We start from the raw sequence: 16,245 nt of genomic DNA, 5'->3' as shown, positions 1-16,245 counted from the left end.
CTGTTGCGTCACATTGTTTGCTTACATTATTCCCAGACCCCTGCACCAAGTGTATAAAAAAATTAGTCGTATGAATAAGATTTATATTCTCATTAGTTTCATTATCAATTTAACTGCTATTTTTTTTTCCTAAACAATCATTTTGTAAAATTAAATATACATGCATGCATATGCATATAAGAGAGGCTGGAACTAATAAATACTGTGTTTCTCAACCTCAGAAAAATATTCAGCTCTCCAAGTAACACCATAATATGAAATACAGCAGCATACTCTGACTCTGTTCAATTATAGACAGCTGACACAGGAGGCAGGTTTATTATTATTTATTATAAGAAGATGATTTATTGTTGACTTTTGTTGAATCCTGCACAGAACCAGTTCATGAACCAGAGTTCATTTGGTGGAAAAGGTGGTACCCCTGATCTGCACTGCTCTTCCTAATATTTCCTGTTTGAATCTGTGATTGAGGTTTTGAACTGTTCATTTTACCTCCACTTACTATCTCGCTGTCACATGGTAACTAATCATGGATGTATGTGTCCTATACACTACCTGCCTGAACATGATTACAGCTCAGGCTGATACTGTAACAAAATATTACAGCAAAGAAAAAAACCTATCCTAAATGACATTCCAGCATAGTCTTTTGGTAGTATGATATCACAGTTTGAGAACCAGTGCTCTACTGTAATAATATTTTATATATACTGTATGTGTTCACTATGTGGCATGCGTGTGGGTTTAGTGCAGCATAAACCTCCTGACTGAGAACACAAACACTACATGACTGGTTGCATGCAAACATTTCCATCAGACTGCTGCTCTTCTCTTCACCAGTGAGACACAAGACAATTCGGACAGGCAAGTGAAGAGATGCATGATGTGAATGATTGCAGTTCATATGCTCCAGAGTATTTTCATATTAAACAATGTTGCAGTAAATTAAAGCTGATTTTATTTCTGCTATGTCATGCTTCTTTTTTCACTGTTGCCATCTGTTTCTGTTTCCTGTGAAATGTTTGATAAGACTCAGCCTCTCCTCACTGGCCCCTCTTTTCTCAGTCATGCCGGGGAGGGCAACACGCTCACTGTGTGGCGAAGTCTCATAATAAGGACAGACATTTAGATGAGCAGATATCGGAGGAGTGTCTGCCAAATGCCACGAATCTACTGCTGAGAAGAGGTGACTAAACTCCCATACCTGGAGAGAAACAAGAAGAGAGTCAAGATGCAAGAAATGGAAAATACGAATAACAGCTAGTATGGAATTTGTCATTATAAGAAGTGAAAACGATTGATGGATGGCTGGATGACTGAGTAATATCTCACAGGTTTTGCCTTCCACTTGGCTGCTCCATGTGAGTAGGTCTTCTTCTCCCAGTGAAGGGTGACAATCCCTCTCTCCTGCAGTAGCGAGGAGCACACCTGCCTCATGAGCCGGGACACCAGAGCCAGCTGAGACAGGGACAGACTGTCCAGGAAACTGGCCATGTGGCACAGCACCTCAAAGGGCAGCGAGCTCAGTGAGTCCTCCCCTCCTCCCGCCTGACCTCTCCTCTTCTTCTGAACAGTGGAGTTTCTGGGCAGCTGGGAGTCATCACCCACTGAGTCCTCAAGTGTTGGATGCAACTTGAAGCTCCTGAGCTGCCGACTGCATGGAAGAAAAGATGCTGGTGAGGAAGTTTTGCTTTATTTTACTTTAGTGTGTTGTGAAGCATGAGCAGGTACAACATATATCAAAGCAACAGTGTCTATTAATGCAGTTTTAATCTCCACTGATTAACATTTAGACTACAGGTGAATCGAATAACACTGATCATCTCATTATCATTGCACCTGTCAGTGGGTGGGATATTAAGCAGCAAGTGAACATGTCCTCAAAGTTGACGTGTTACAATCAGAAAAATGGGCAAGTAAGAATTTGAGTGACTTTGAGAGCGGTCAACTTGTGATGGCTCGACGACTGGGTCAGAACATGGGTCACAACAAAACTGCAGCTCTTGTGGGCTGTTCCCGGTCTGCACTGGTCAGTACTTATCAATAGTTGTCCAAGGAAGGAAAAGAAGTGAATCGATGACACAGTCATGGGTTGCCAAGGCTCATTCATGCACATGATGAGCAAAGGCTGGCCAGTGAAGTCTGATCCAACAGACTGTACTACTGTAGCTCAGATTGCGGAAAAAGTGGATATGGTGGTTCTGATAGAAAGGTGTCAGAACACACAGTCCAACAGAGTTTGTTGTGCATGGAGCTGTGTAGAAACAGACCAGTCCAGGGTGTCTGTGCTGACCCCTGTCCACTGAGCATAATGTTCTAGCTGATTGGTGTATGTTTGTGTCAGTGCTCATCCAAAGATAAAAACTATAATACTCGTGCACCAGCCAAACAAGTAGGACGCTTTCTGAAAAGTTGGTTGGTAAAAGTTGGTGATGCAGGTCAAAACATAACATAATTTCACCTTGTCATTTGATTAATATAAAAATAATATTCATAGCAGGTGTCAAACTTTAAAATGAAAACATAAATAGTGGAATCTGGACTGATGACTGTGAGTTGTGCTCACTCGTAGGAGACGGTGGCTTTATGCGTGGAGGGCTGAAACCTCTTCTGACTGTAGGTGCATCCCAGATATGCTAGGGGACATCTCTGCTCGAACCATCCGCTCAGAGAGGTCTGGATGTCACTGTGGACATTCCTGTAAAGGACATGATGATTAATACATTAATTAAACTCCACTCACAGGTAGGGAGGGAAAAGGGTGCTCATAACCAATTGTTATGCAGGTGGGGGGGTAAATAAAAAAATGCTACATGAACAGTATTTATGTACTCTAACCCTATCACCTGTGACAGGAGTGAGGAGGTCATGGGGTACCTGAAATGTGTGGCGAACTCTTTGCGGTGGAAGGTGTGACCGCAGAGGAAGGTGAAGACACAGCTAGCTCTGGGGTGTCTGGTGCTCACCCTCTCTGACTGCAGCTGAAGATGAAGCTTCAGCGGTCTGTCCACCATGACCTCTGCCAGGGTCGTCTTTTGTTTAAACGGAGCCGTGCGGAACGAGTACGTCTGCGTTCCCTCGTCAACATAGAGTCCATCAGCTCCCTTCAACTCGCTGATCTGCATGAATAAAGGCTGAGATGTCTAACTATTCAAGAACTAAATGGGTTCCAGTTCCAGAGCTCTGGAGCTGCAAATGTAACAATAGCAATTCATTTAAATCCTAAAGATTTTATTTATTTATTTATTTTGGACATGACCTCCAAATAGTCACAGCAACAGTTGTGTACATTTATTTATGTTGAACACAATAAACATGTCTTAAAGTGTTCCCTGCACAGCGAACATCTACATATAACTTCACTTCCATACAATTCCATACAATGCACACTTCTCTACGGAAGCCCTAAGCAGTCATGCATTTATACATTTTACTTCTGCTGTTTTCTTGTGATAATGAGTTCATCTGTTTTCTCAAGTTATTTATGTCATTATGTTGAAATAACATATGTTGCTATCCCGAGATAACGATATCTTGAGATGATGACACCTTGTTTTTCTGAGATGACGACATAAGTAATTCAAGATCTCAACATAATTAATTAAATGATATGTCTGCCAGGTTAACAGCGGGCAAACAAAGTCTTGTTATCTCAAGATCTTGAGAAAATTAACCTGTTATCTTGGGATAACAACTTTTGTTATTTCAACATAATGACATAAATAACTCGAGATCTCAACAAAACAGAGGAAATAAAATGTTACTTGTCAAGTAAATCTGTAAAACTGTTGTCATAATGCAGCCATTTCTACATTTCTTATTGTACACAACAGTAAAAGTGCATGTATTTATTTTGGTCCTTTAATTGGTACCAGGACCACCAAAAATGACATGCACATCCGTAATACTATGAACTTAGAGTTCTCACTTCCTTGTTAACTGCTCTTTCTTTCTTTCTTTCTTTCTTTCTTTCTTTCTTTCTTTCTTTCTTTCTTTCTTTCTTTCTTTCTCTAAAATGTTAAAAATAGGTCTCTGGTATTATGCTTAAAGGAAATACAAGATAAAGGATTACACATAGTCTAAGAGGTATTTTTATTTATACTGTCATAATATCTGACTGACCTTGTGACCCATGACCTCCTTCTCAGCGTAGCCCAGCAGCGTGGCTTCTGCTTCGTCACTTAACCAGTCCTCTTCGGTGGCACCAAGGTCTGATGTGTCCACACTGCGAGGCTCGGTTTTAACCCGAGCCGGTTTGTCATACACCCGCTGCCTGTAGTGATAGCTGTCAGGGACCTTATGAAAGCAAGACATTAGAATATACTACTTTGGGCAGCCGGGAGGGTACAATGAACACAACCTTTGTAAATGATTTTTTAAAGCTCAGGACTTTCTCTTTTAAAGGGAGCGAGGCGCAGATTCACAAAACATTTAAAGGATGTTTCAGCTTCTGACTGAGTGATGGGATCCAACAAGAACATACATTTTCTGCCAAAGTGAGAAACATTTTGGTGAATTCACACAATGTATTCTGTCTGTGTAGTTTGATAAATGTACTTTGAACTCATCACCTTGAAAGAGCGCAGAGTCTGGACTGGGATTGGCTCCAGACTACCGTAGACGAAATCTTCCTCCCTCGGTGTACAGGCCTTGATTTTTCCAAAGGTGAGCAGCATCCGCCCATGATGCACCATATACATGTTGTACTCCCGTGGAGTGAGATCCTGCCCCAGACGCTCCAGCACCCCCTCCTGCCATGGGGCATGCCCTGTCGGACCTGTGTCTGGCTGAGGGCAGTTTTTGGCTGCAGCTGCTCCATCTTTCTCTGTGTCTTTGTGGGTCCCACCCTCCTCACCAGGTTTTTTGTCTTTGTTTTCCTCAGCGACAGCACAAGCACCTCTCTCCATGCCGAACATCATCTCACACAAGTTGTAGTTCCTTATGTTAATGCTGAAGTCTTTCCCCACACTGTCTGGTACAGTCTCTCCAACAGCATTACTCTCACACAGGCTGTTTCCTGCGCATGCAGATGTGGGGAGACCTACAGGGAAAAGATAAAAACACATTATTATTTATTAAATGTTAATCGGCTTCATCAGAACTGTGCAGGTTTGATTAATAGTGACAGTAACACTCATCAGAATTGGACTCAAACGTTGCCTATGTGACATCACAATGTTGGTGAGCTCTGAGAGCAAAACAAATACAGAAATCTCAAAATCTGTTCTTATTTTTATTTTTAAGAATTATAAATTGATGTCAGGCCTTTAAAGTGACTCCTACCTCCAACAATGACCCATAATGGACATCATTTCTCATCTGTTAGTCTCATGTTGGACCAAAGCAGCATTATTTACCTTCATTGGTGTCTTTATTTGAAGCAACATTCACAAACTCTTCCACTGCCGTATCCTCTTTCTGATCCTTTATTTCCTCCTCTTCTTCCTCCATCAGCTCTGGATAGAGGTTCTTCATTTTCAGGCAGGCAAAAAGCTCTGTCTGATCAACCAGGGCCATGGCAAAATCCAGAGCCTCCTCCTGCACGTCATTTTCCTTCATCACATTCTCTTGCAGGGCTAGGTTACTGTGTGGGTTTGTGTCATCAGCTGGCCAGCGGATCCACTCCATGGAGCAACACACCACACTGGCTGGACACAGCTGGAGGTGAGCTGCCTGCGAGGAGCGGGGCAGGTGGACCTGGCAGCCGAACTCAGCGTTGAGGCAGGGCACCCTCACGTTAGGGCAGAGCAGCATGTGATCCTCCTCTTTGCACAGGTGGAAGAGAGCTCCACAGAGCAGGCGGCAGGGGATGACAGCACAGCTCACAGAGACCTCCACCCGAGCCCTGCAGCGCCGGCTGTAGCAGGAGTCACAGTGGACATGCTGTTGCACCCTGGGGACTCGAGAACGATGACTCTGATTGGATGAGAAAAGAAAGAAAAGAAGGTGAATGAATAATTAAGGAGAAATATGACAGAGAGATAAAGTATATTAACATCAATAATTAAATCAGGAAAGTCAGTGGCTCACCATGTTAACAGGACTTTGAATAAGACGTCTTTTAATCCTGCAAGAGAATAAAAAATACTTTAATTTGTAACATCAGCCTCTAAAGTATCAGACGAGTCAGTCCTAAACCTTTGACTGCTGAAAACAAACCAATGTCAACCTGTGATACATCAACACTGGGTGCATATGTCAGATTATTATTATTAGCTCAACCAAAGAGTGATATTTAAATTATTTTCAGAGGCCTGAAGCAGTGAAATTGTCGAATAGAATTTAGTTTGGGTAGCAAAAATGTTTTTTGTTTTTTTTTCCTATCCTGTTCTCTTGTTGCAGTCACAGTAAAAATCATCCGCAGTGGGAAACAAATCAACAGCCAAATGCATTAAAATAAACTTATTCCATAATCTTACTGTGAAAATAAAGAGCTGATATTCAGAGTAAATTGTAAATTATGGGCCTACACAATAACACTTTCAGTTCAGAGTCTTGTAAAAACTGTAAACTGTATACATCGTAACAGTAAACTAGTTGAGCACTACCTTTTATTACTTGCCTGAATACTTTCAGCATACTGTATGCAGTCTAGATCAAGTATTTCAACACATTCACAGTTACTAGAAAAGGCTTACCAAGGTGCCACCACAGACGCCTCGCTCCCTCCACAGTTTTCTAACGTTGTTTTCAGCCTGTGCTCTTTGAACTGCTAAGTTAAAATTAGCCAAGAAGGAACATGCAGGTTCAGCAGGAAAAATAACTCCCCTCTCAATTTCTCACTCTGCGGCAGTGGATTGAAGCCACAGCCAAACTTTATCCAAATCTCTTCATTCTGGGGGGAATGAATGTGTCTCAGCATCTGTTTTCAGTACAAAATAAACAGGGAAGTTTCTGTTTAAAAGAATGCAATGCTTACACTTAAATATCCACTGGAGGACACTTTGGGTGTTAAATAAGAATATGAGTCTCACTTTGTTCTCTGCAGGTTGAAATCAATTAAACCCAGCAAGCCAATATGAATCACAGGGAAGAAGCTGAGAGAATTTTTTTTGAGATATGTACATGGCAGAGTAGGCTGGTAACCCAAACCATGTTTCTGACCACCTGTGTAACATTTCTCAGTCAGTGCTCAGCACTATTTATAACACACACACACACACACACACACACACACACACACACACACACACACACACACACACAAACACACACACACATAGTACAGACGCACACAGACACTTTGGTCACAAGACGGAGTGCAGGAGCGTGTTTCCAACTTTTACAGTGGTAGGCTAATGTCTCTAACTCGCTCTTCCCATTGACTAATTCCACAGGGCTCTGTTGGTTTTGTGCTGTTGTGTGTTTACATGCAGTTTTTGTTTCAAGCTGATGTACTGTCAGACTTGTTGTACTAAATCAGAGATTCATTGTTTTCTCTCCATTTGCAGGACAGACGTACAACTTGAGACTGAAACTGCTGGCAGAGGATCTGAAGCATGGTATGGTTTCATTTTGGTGTATTCCCCTTAAGCAGCTTAATGGTTCTTAAAGTCATCTGACAGCATTATATACAACGTTTTGTTTTTGGCTCTTGATTAAATCTATATGATGTTTACACAGGTGAAAGATTTAAATCTATTCTTTATTGCTAAACAATCCCATCAAATTGAAGTATTGTAGATGTATTTTGCATCACTTTATACAAAGAATCTTCAAATTCAGTAAAATATTTGGTATCTTTAGAGACTTTAGGACCTCCACCTGCAGGTCAGTGGGGTTAATCTAATGATGCAACAGAACTGCTTAATAAATACTCTGTTTAAGCTGTTTGTTATGTAACTATTCTATGGTTTCACTAAATCTTCAAAAACAAAAAACGCTGTTCACAGATTGTTCTTCATTCTGATAAATCCAATCAGAGTCATCGTTCTCGAGTCCCCAGGGTGCAACAGCATGTCCACTGTGACTCCTGCTACAGCCGGCGCTGCAGGGCTCGGGTGGAGGTCTCTGTGAGCTGTGCTGTCATCCCCTGCCGCCTGCTCTGTGGAGCTCTCTTCCACCTGTGCAAAGAGGAGGATCACATGCTGCTCTGCCCTAACGTGAGGGTGCCCTGCCTCAATGCTGAGTTTGGCTGCCCACTCCACTTGCCCCGCTCCTCGCAGGCAGCTCACCTCCAGCTGTGTCCAGCCAGTGTGGTGTGTTGCTCCATGGAGTGGAACCGCTGGCCGGCCAACGATGCCCATTCCTACCCGAACACAGAGCTGCATGAAAACCTGCTCAGGGAAAGAGAGCATGGAGGATGTCTGGACCTGGCCATGGCCCTGAAGGACCAGGAACACCTGTTTCACTCCATGAAGATGAAGAAACTGTTCCCAGAGCTGATCCAGAGTGTGGGAGAGGAGGAGAAAGAGCAGGAGAGGAGGAAGGAGGAAAGAAGGAATGAGAAGCAGAAGCAGAGAACGGCAGCAGAAAGGGCTGCTGCAAAGGAAGCCAGTAATCACACCTGGGAGCCTCTTAACTTATATGACCGCCATACCTCAGATGAAAAAAATGATGAGGATGAAGATGAGGTTGAGGTTGAGGTTGAGCAGGAGCTAACCCAAGAAGAAAGAGAGGCTTTAGCCAGAAGCTCAGGTGTGAATCCTGATCTATTAGAAAACTACAACATCTGGGAGCACATGTTCAGTATGGAGCTAGGTGGCTGTAGAGAGACTGAAGGGGCAGGCAGAAGTCAGGGTCTGGCTAAAGGGAGAAGAAAGGGTCTAGAAACTCTGACAGAGGAAGATACCTGTGTGGGTGCAACAGCATCAAACAGCTGCCAACAGGTGAGCAGTGCATCCATTGTTTCCTCCACATCCTCCTCCTCATGTCTCGCTGGAAATCTGAAGAAGAAGAAGTTTGTTTATGGACACGTGGAGCCGATGAAGATTATCACCGTGCGCACATTTAAGATCCCAACCAGCTTCTCTGCCAAGCAGGCCCGCATCCGCAACCCTGGTTTCCACAAGAGGACAAGTCAAGCTGTGGATACCAGTGACCTGGCAATGGTGGAGATGCCAGTGTGGGATGAAGTTCAGGTGAGAAAGAGAGAGAGAGAAATTTATTCTCCAATCCAATTTTGGCCCTTTTTACACCCGCCTAAGTTTTACCTGAGTTTCTGGCCACTTGGGGGCAGTGCAAACAAGTTGTGAACATACAGTTGCACTGACATATCATCATCTTATAAGATCAGAAATGACTTAGCAAACAGTTGCATATTTACACATCCAGCAGGCACTCAGAAAACATAGGGCTAAGTGTCTTGTTTCCTGCTACCTGGTAAATGTGAGTCTGTTTTTGATCTCCTGGGGCAATATCTGGCTCTTTAGCTGCTAAATGTTACATTGTAACATGTCAACTTGTCATGTCATTTGGTGCTGAGCATGTTGAGTACAGTAAATAGGAAAATTGCAGACTATAAAAGCAAAACAATAAGCTGAATGGCTGTAAAGTGCGCTGCATGCCGGGTTACTAACAAGATCCAAGAAACAATACTGCATCACCCCCATTCTAGCATCCGTGTTGCAAGATAACCACAGACTGTATTATGAGTTGGATAGCATGCTGAGTCAAGTAAGACCTGATTTTTTTTTGTTTGAAGTGCAAAGTGGCACGACCCGGCAATCCAGGCAAGGTGATCAGAGAAAGTTAGTTGGTCATCGATCATGACTCCTAAGTTTCTTGTTACCCTGAGGGGGCAAGACACAGGGAGTCAGTTTTGATGTTGATGTCATGGTGCATAGTAGGTTTGACCCGAAGGAGCAGCAGTTCAGTTTTTGAGAAGTTCAGCTGAAGGTGGTGTGCGTTCATCCATGTAGATATGTCTGAAAAACATTCAGAGATCCGTACACAGACAGGGGTCATTGGGTTGAAATGACAGATAGAGCTGTGTGTCATCTGCATAGCAGTGATATGAGAAGCCATGCAAGTGGATAATCTTACCCAGAGAGGGGGTGTAAATAGCAAAGAGAAGGGGCCCCAGCACAGATTCCTGGGGCTCCCCTGTGGCGAGGTGGTGAGATACATTGAATGATCGCCCTGTGAGGTAGGATTCAAACCAAGAAAGAGCTGAACCAGAGATGCCAGTGAGAGAAAATTCTGAGAGTTGTTCAATAGCTTTGGATAGGAAGGGAAGAAGTGAGACTGAACGATAGTTCTCAACCTGAGCAGGGTTCAGAGAGGGTTTCTTAAGTAGTGGTGTTACCAAGTATCCAGATACAGTATATACTAAATATGTATCACATGATGTGTTTGATTGACTTCTTAGGCCTCCCTGCTGTGCTCCCTAGAGAAGGAACAAAGAGGGCACCTCATCGCAGAGAGCGTATGCACAGATGGTCTGCTACAAGATGAAGGCACACAGACCTACAACTTCCTGTCAGCTCCTTTCCGAGGAAACACTACACTGGCTGACCTGACCGCTGCAAAACCGCTGGAGTTGCACCTTCAGCTGCAAGTGGAAAGCGTCACCAGCCGACATCACAAGGCCAGCTCTGCCTTCACTTTCCTCTGTGGACATACTTTCCAGCGCAGAGAATACGGCAAACATTATAAGTGGGTTTATAATACTAAAAATGTTATCACTCAGGTCAATAGTACCCTCTACCTTAATGTTACATGGATGTACTGGACCAAAGTAATGTACAAACAACATGTTTCATTTTCTAATATAATATGTTTTGCAGGAATATCCACAGTGACATCCAGATGGGTGTGAATGGATGGTTTGAGCAGAGATGCCCTCTGGCATACCTGGGCTGCACCTACAGCCAGAAGAGGTTTCAGCCCTCCACACATGAAGCCAACGTCACCTACAAGTGAGATGAAACTAATCAATGACTTTTTTACGACATGGCACTGAAGCACTTCTTTATTTAGATCTAGCAGTAACCTAAAGTAAATTAATTCAAAATAAAGCCATCAAATTTCAGCAAGTGCTGCAATCATTGATTCGCTGATATTGTTCAACAAGCCCATTAATCCCCTTCAGATAAATTACTGTCATGCAGGGCAGTGAAAATTTACCGTAATGCACCTATAAAGACCACAGCTTTGACTTGGCTTTCAGCGAGGATCTGGGCTGCTTTAGCCTGCATCACAGCATCCCTGTCTCTCTGTGTGACGCCTCCCAGCCACCCAGGAACTCAACGGACACCTCCGCCTCCACCACTCAGAGGAAACAAAGAGGTGAGGCAGGAGGAAGGAAGGACTCACTGAGCTCGCTGCCCTTTGAGGTGCTGTGCCACATGGCCAGTTTCCTGGACAGTCTGTCCCTGTCTCAGCTGGCTCTGGTGTCCCAGCTCATGAGGCAGGTGTGCTCCTCGCTACTGCAGGAGAGAGGGATTGTCACCCTTCACTGGGAGAAGAAGACCTACTCACATGGAGCAGCCAAGTGGAGAGTGAAGCACAGGGTAAGAACCTGTGTGTCTGCCTGGACAGTAAGAATGTGAAGTGACAGTCACCAGGGCATGTAGAGTACACGAAAGAGAAAGTTCTACACATGGTCAAAATGAAGGTGATAATACAGCATGAGGCTCAGATGGTACATTTCTGAGGAGCTAAGGTTACTTTTACATAACACATCAGTGTGCAGTTCTATCACCTTGTCATGTTTCAAATGTGACTCAGATGATTGGTTCATGATTTTTATCCACTTTCTCTTGTTTTTCATCTGGATCTTGGCAGCTGGAAAGTCACTGCTTAGCTCAGTAAATGAAACTGAAGCTATAAAACTATAAAGAGTTTGGAAAAGTGAAAAGTGATCAAGACTGAACATTTAGTTCTCTGTCTCACTCTCTGACTTCAGGTATGGAAGTTCAGCACTTTGTTCACTCCTGTGGACACCTGGTGCTTCCAAGACGTGCCATCCATGTCCGAGCACCTGAAGATATGTCCCTACTATGAGAGAGAGTCCAGGACGGAGAAGATTGATCTGCCACGCAGGAAGGAGGAAGTCCAAACCAAAACAAGCTGCAATGGTCCGACTCTGGTTAACTTGTTCCAGAAGAAGAGGATAATGATGTAGTGTAAAGAAAGAACTGACTGAACCACTGCTGAAATGTATGTTGGATGGTGAGAGTTGGAGAGAGATATAACTCTTAAAGCGCACAAATCTGGAGCTAATTTTATTTCAAGAAAAAATGAATAGAAGTCAAGAGGTCAGACACATAGTTCATCATGTTATCTGATGTTTTGATTCAGATGTTTCTGTCCAGAATAACAAATGTGAGGTTGCAGAAATGAAAAATGTCACACTTACAGATTTTCTTTTCTTTATGGAATTAAACGTGTTTATACTTTTGAAATGCAGTTAATAATTGTCTGAACACAACATAAACAAATGAGTGTTTTTATATAATAATATCTTTATCAATTCACAAAAATAATAAATAATAAAATATTGAGAGGTTTTTTTTTCAGAAGATTAGCCAAATTATCTTTGACATTAACACAGTACATTGGAGCTGAAAACTTCCCTTGTGTGACTGTGTTTAGCTTTCCTTTAGATTATAACAAACACAGCTACAAGTTACAAAAGTCTTCAGTTTTTTGAATCACTGTTCAGCCACATCATGAGGTAGAGAAACACAGCACTGGCTCCCTCTAGTGGTTCTTGCCAGTGTTATCTGTGCTGGTGAGGATGTCTGCTCTGAGCAGCCTGTAACAAAGCACCATGTTCATGGTGGAGATGAGACTCAGGCCTACTGTCCCCATCATCAGGACGTAGCGAGGCACAAGTTCACTGTGAGTTGCGAGCCAGTGGATCATCCAACCCGTCGTACAGACACGAAACACCAGGAACCTGCAGGAAACGCAGGGAATCAGAGAGAGACTGTGAGCATATCTGAAAACCTTATGTAAATGCATATAGATTTCTATTTCATATTCATCATTCTTGACTTTTGCACTTGTTTTTCTTCTATCTGTATGTTGTTATGCACCAAAAACGTGACATTCCCTGTGTTTGAAAACCTGATTTGTGATGTTTGAGGTTTTCCTGGAGTCTCTAAAACTTAGTGCTCAAAATGTCCAACCATGTTAATTATTGCTTTAAACATCACATAAAATGAAGCTAAATTCTCACACATTCCAGCTCTACATCTGTTGTGTTCAACAACATTCATTAGTTTCTCATGTAGAGATAAATATACATGCAGAATATGAAAACTGACTGTGACTTTGTTTTTCCACATTTGACATGTGTGAAACCTGGAGAAGAGAAGCACTGAGTCACCCACGTTCCCAGGTTGAGCCAGCTGGTCACGCTGTAGGTCACAGAGGGGTGAGGGGCTGTAATTTCAGTCCCTGGCCTGTTCTTCTGACCTGACAGGAGGAGAAGCTGTCTGATATGGAGGAAAACAGAGTTGATCTCCATCAGCAAAGACACCACAGCCAAACCGAGATAGAGACGCGACTTTACGGCCAAACTGAAACAGGAGATCACCTGAGAAAAGAGTTCAAATGGAAAATGGAAAATAATTACGTTCTGTACAATTTTGAGTTACTGTACTTGTACTTTACTTGAGTAGTTACTTGAGTAGTTTTTCTGCTACTTTATACTTCTATTCTATATATATAATATATAATTCAGAGGGCAATATTGTACTTTTTTATTTGGTAACTGCCATCATTGGATGTGTTAGGGATAGGAGGAGTACAGGGGGGTCATCACAGATCTCAACCTCCTTCACATCAACGCCAGCGAGACACTGATCCTTCACATTGAGATATATGTTGTACTTTCTATACCTACAATCTAAAATGTGTCATATCTTACAATGTTGTAACACTGAAGAACACGCACACACTGAGGCAATAAGCTGATGCCCTGCTGGAAGTGAATTGGGTCACGACCTCTGCTGCCTGAGATTAAAGTGTCACACAGATCAAGGCTGAATGGTATCCAGGGACAAAAAGTGAAAATGATCTCTGTGTCACAACACACAGTGGTGTAAGGGCTGGACAAATGAAGGACACCTCACCGTGTTATGACACATACTCTGGACATTATGGACTTCACGCCATGCTCTCAAAATTTTGACAAGCTAAAGTTAATGAAAATTGTCAGCAAAGGGCGCTCGGTAGCGTGGTGGGTTAAGTGGCCGCCCCGTGTGTAGAGGCTACAGTCCTCGCTGCAGCTGGCTCCGGTTCAAATCCTGCATCGGGCGGCCCTTTACTGCGTGTCACTCCCCCTCTTTCTGCTTCCTGTCTATCCTCAGCTGTTCTATCATAAAAAGCCAAGAAAATTATCAGCAAAATTCACTGAAAGAATCAAACGCAAAATGACTCATTCTGCTGTACATTATTACTACAAATTATTTCTACTAATTAACACGTAAGGAGAATTGTAGTGCTGCAGTTGGTTGAGATAATGAAATACCAAAATCATCCATCCATTTCTATGACCGCTTATCGGGCTCACAGGGAGTTGAAAACAATCTGAGCTGACTTGAGAGACGTGAGAGGCATGGTACATCCAGAACAAATCGCTAGTTCATCACAGGGCACATAGAGGACAAGTTAGAGTCACTAATTAACCCGCAGGTCTTTGGACTGTGGGAGGAAGCTCGAGAGAAGCCACGCAGACATGAGGAGAACATACAAACTGCAACACATAGAAAGGCTGCAGCCGGCTGAGGGATTCAAACCGAAAACGTTGTTCTGAGGCTACAGTGCTAACCACTGCACCACTGTGCCACCCTAAATACTAATACACTAAAGCTAATTTTAACGACTCTATACTATAATACTTTTGGTCAAGGCTGGACTGCTGTCTGGGCAAAGGGGACAACTGCCCTAGAACTACCACACTGCCCCAGGTTTGGTCTACAGGCATCAATTATGATGAGCCCCTTACATTGCTATCGAATCTTTGTCCTGTGGAGGGGCCATATGTATGTGTGTGTTTTCGCAAGTTGCAGTGCGTTAAGCTCACTGCACGCACACACGCACACTCAGGCACACACACACACACACACACACACACACACACACACAGGTGTGGCGTTTATTACCGTAGAGTGGTGGAGGAGCACCTCCCAGGATTGTCTGATGGACTGATTCAAGGCCAAGTCCAAGAAGTCATTGATAAAATAACCTAAAGGAGAAAGAGTTGTATGTAAGCATGTAGGGAACAGGAGAAACTCTTTATTAAATGAATGTCCAGGATGTGAGTTGCAATTATTAACTTTTACTAGATTCCATCCAGAAATAATGGAGCCTGCACACTTTAAAGTCCTGTGCTGCTCTAGTGTAATTCTGACATGTGAACTTGTGTGTGTGGCAGTGTTACTACGTTACCTGTAGACACAGCTACAAGCCTGTGGGAGAACAAGGAATGAGAGGAGATCAGGTCCTCCAACATGTGAGGTTGATGGTACAAACTGCATGGTGAAAAGAGACAAACAGGAAGAGTAAAAATAAAAATAAATGGCAGTACCAGTCCAGATTACTGTGTCTTTACTCACCATAGAACAGCCCATGCCCCTGTCAGCGAGCTGTGAACTAAAGAGGTGATGATGTTCCTCCACTTCCAGGCTTTCTTGTGCGCAGGCTCCGGTGTTGGCAGGAATCTGACGATTGTGTTCAGCAGTTTGAAAGAACACGCAGATCCTCCAGTGACCAGAAGTGTTGACTTCAAATCCATAACGAGCCTTCAGCACAGAGCCTTGTCCCCTGAGTTCACTTCAAATCCCACGTGTTCCTGTGTTCAGCTTGGAGAGCATCAGCTAAGATAACTGCTGAAGCTTCTTTAACATGCAGTGGATGTGTCTACAATCCCTGCCCTTTAACACACATTCTTCCCCTCACTTCAGGTGATAAAGTGGTCACTGATAACTGGTGTGGGGTCATGGTCATGACATGATCATGGCATAACTCCTATCCTGGTAATCCACACATTGTTTTCTTGCTCACACAGTACTTTGTTTCATTTAGTGTTGTTTTGTCCAACATGAAACCAGCTTCACATTTTTATACATAAGTGAAAATGCTAAGAATAAGAAAGAGGTGTCTAGTTGTTAAGACCACTGGTTATAACAATAGAATAAGAAACGTACAAGAAATGTAAGTAACAATATTCATGCAACTTTTCAATAAATAGGAACATCAGCCAAAGAAAGCCATATGAAACGCTGATTCTTATTTTTATGGAAAATGCATCAAGTAACCACCTGACCTACAAAGTGAGTTTGAAGTTTGGAC

At 43.0% G+C, this 16,245-nt stretch overlaps 3 protein-coding genes across 8 annotated transcripts; 1 reads left to right on the top strand and 2 right to left on the bottom strand.

Annotated features, from left to right (window-relative positions):
- Window positions 1-293: 293 nt before the first annotated feature.
- On the bottom strand, window positions 294-6,714 carry LOC104934424 (F-box only protein 40). Its single transcript, XM_019272900.2, has 9 exons — window positions 6,639-6,714; window positions 6,031-6,067; window positions 5,358-5,916; window positions 4,572-5,041; window positions 4,123-4,296; window positions 2,878-3,119; window positions 2,567-2,698; window positions 1,333-1,654; window positions 294-1,204 (listed from the first exon to the last, which is right to left on the bottom strand). Exons 2-9 carry the CDS (start codon window positions 6,031-6,033, stop codon window positions 986-988), a joined length of 2,121 nt encoding a protein of 706 aa, XP_019128445.2. The 5' UTR covers window positions 6,034-6,067; window positions 6,639-6,714; the 3' UTR covers window positions 294-985.
- On the top strand, window positions 5,892-12,284 carry LOC104934422 (F-box only protein 40). Of its 5 annotated transcripts, none has more exons than XM_019272896.2 (7): window positions 5,892-5,946; window positions 7,452-7,502; window positions 7,893-9,080; window positions 10,310-10,596; window positions 10,728-10,859; window positions 11,111-11,453; window positions 11,849-12,284. In XM_019272896.2, the coding sequence occupies exons 2-7, from the start codon at window positions 7,500-7,502 to the stop codon at window positions 12,065-12,067; spliced, it is 2,172 nt and encodes a 723-aa protein (XP_019128441.1). In that variant the 5' UTR covers window positions 5,892-5,946; window positions 7,452-7,499; the 3' UTR covers window positions 12,068-12,284. The 5 variants fall into 5 exon arrangements, with proteins under 5 accessions (XP_019128441.1, XP_019128440.1, XP_019128443.1 ...); XM_019272895.2 differs by lacking the exon at window positions 5,892-5,946 and adding an exon at window positions 7,205-7,290; XM_019272898.2 differs by lacking the exon at window positions 5,892-5,946 and adding an exon at window positions 7,205-7,290 and having other exon boundaries at window positions 7,923-9,080; window positions 11,849-12,283.
- A 137-nt stretch (window positions 12,285-12,421) lies between these two features.
- Window positions 12,422-15,944, bottom strand: LOC104934415 (TLC domain-containing protein 2). 2 transcript variants are annotated; one of them, XM_010750072.3, is made up of 5 exons: window positions 15,510-15,944; window positions 15,343-15,425; window positions 15,057-15,139; window positions 13,281-13,486; window positions 12,422-12,844 (listed from the first exon to the last, which is right to left on the bottom strand). In XM_010750072.3, the coding sequence occupies exons 1-5, from the start codon at window positions 15,686-15,688 to the stop codon at window positions 12,646-12,648; spliced, it is 750 nt and encodes a 249-aa protein (XP_010748374.1). In that variant the 5' UTR covers window positions 15,689-15,944; the 3' UTR covers window positions 12,422-12,645. The 2 variants fall into 2 exon arrangements, with proteins under 2 accessions (XP_010748374.1, XP_010748375.1); XM_010750073.3 differs by having other exon boundaries at window positions 15,343-15,362.
- Window positions 15,945-16,245: the final 301 nt, after the last annotated feature.

This window comes from Larimichthys crocea, chromosome XXII (assembly GCF_000972845.2).
Source record: "Larimichthys crocea isolate SSNF chromosome XXII, L_crocea_2.0, whole genome shotgun sequence".
Taxonomy (NCBI): domain Eukaryota; kingdom Metazoa; phylum Chordata; class Actinopteri; family Sciaenidae; genus Larimichthys; species Larimichthys crocea.
This window is presented reverse-complemented; position numbering and strand designations above follow the sequence as displayed.

Bases quoted from the DNA above. Each gene is read 5' to 3' on its own strand.
- LOC104934422 (XM_019272896.2), top strand. The intron at 10,860-11,110 runs GTGAGATGAAAC...CTTGGCTTTCAG, and splicing joins GAAGCCAACGTCACCTACAA to CGAGGATCTGGGCTGCTTTA. The intron at 11,454-11,848 runs GTAAGAACCTGT...CTCTGACTTCAG, and splicing joins AGTGGAGAGTGAAGCACAGG to GTATGGAAGTTCAGCACTTT.
- LOC104934424 (XM_019272900.2), bottom strand. The intron at 4,297-4,571 runs GTGATGAGTTCA...TGCTTTCATAAG, and splicing joins AGACTCTGCGCTCTTTCAAG to GTCCCTGACAGCTATCACTA. The intron at 1,655-2,566 runs GTGAGCACAACT...TCTTCCATGCAG, and splicing joins AAAGCCACCGTCTCCTACGA to TCGGCAGCTCAGGAGCTTCA.
- LOC104934415 (XM_010750072.3), bottom strand. From the start codon at position 15,688: ATGGATTTGAAGTCAACACTTCTGGTCACTGGAGGATCTGCGTGTTCT. The intron at 15,426-15,509 runs GTGAGTAAAGAC...TTCACCATGCAG, and splicing joins GGGGCATGGGCTGTTCTATG to TTTGTACCATCAACCTCACA. The intron at 13,487-15,056 runs GTAATAAACGCC...CTCTTTTCTCAG, and splicing joins TGCTCCTCCACCACTCTACG to GTGATCTCCTGTTTCAGTTT.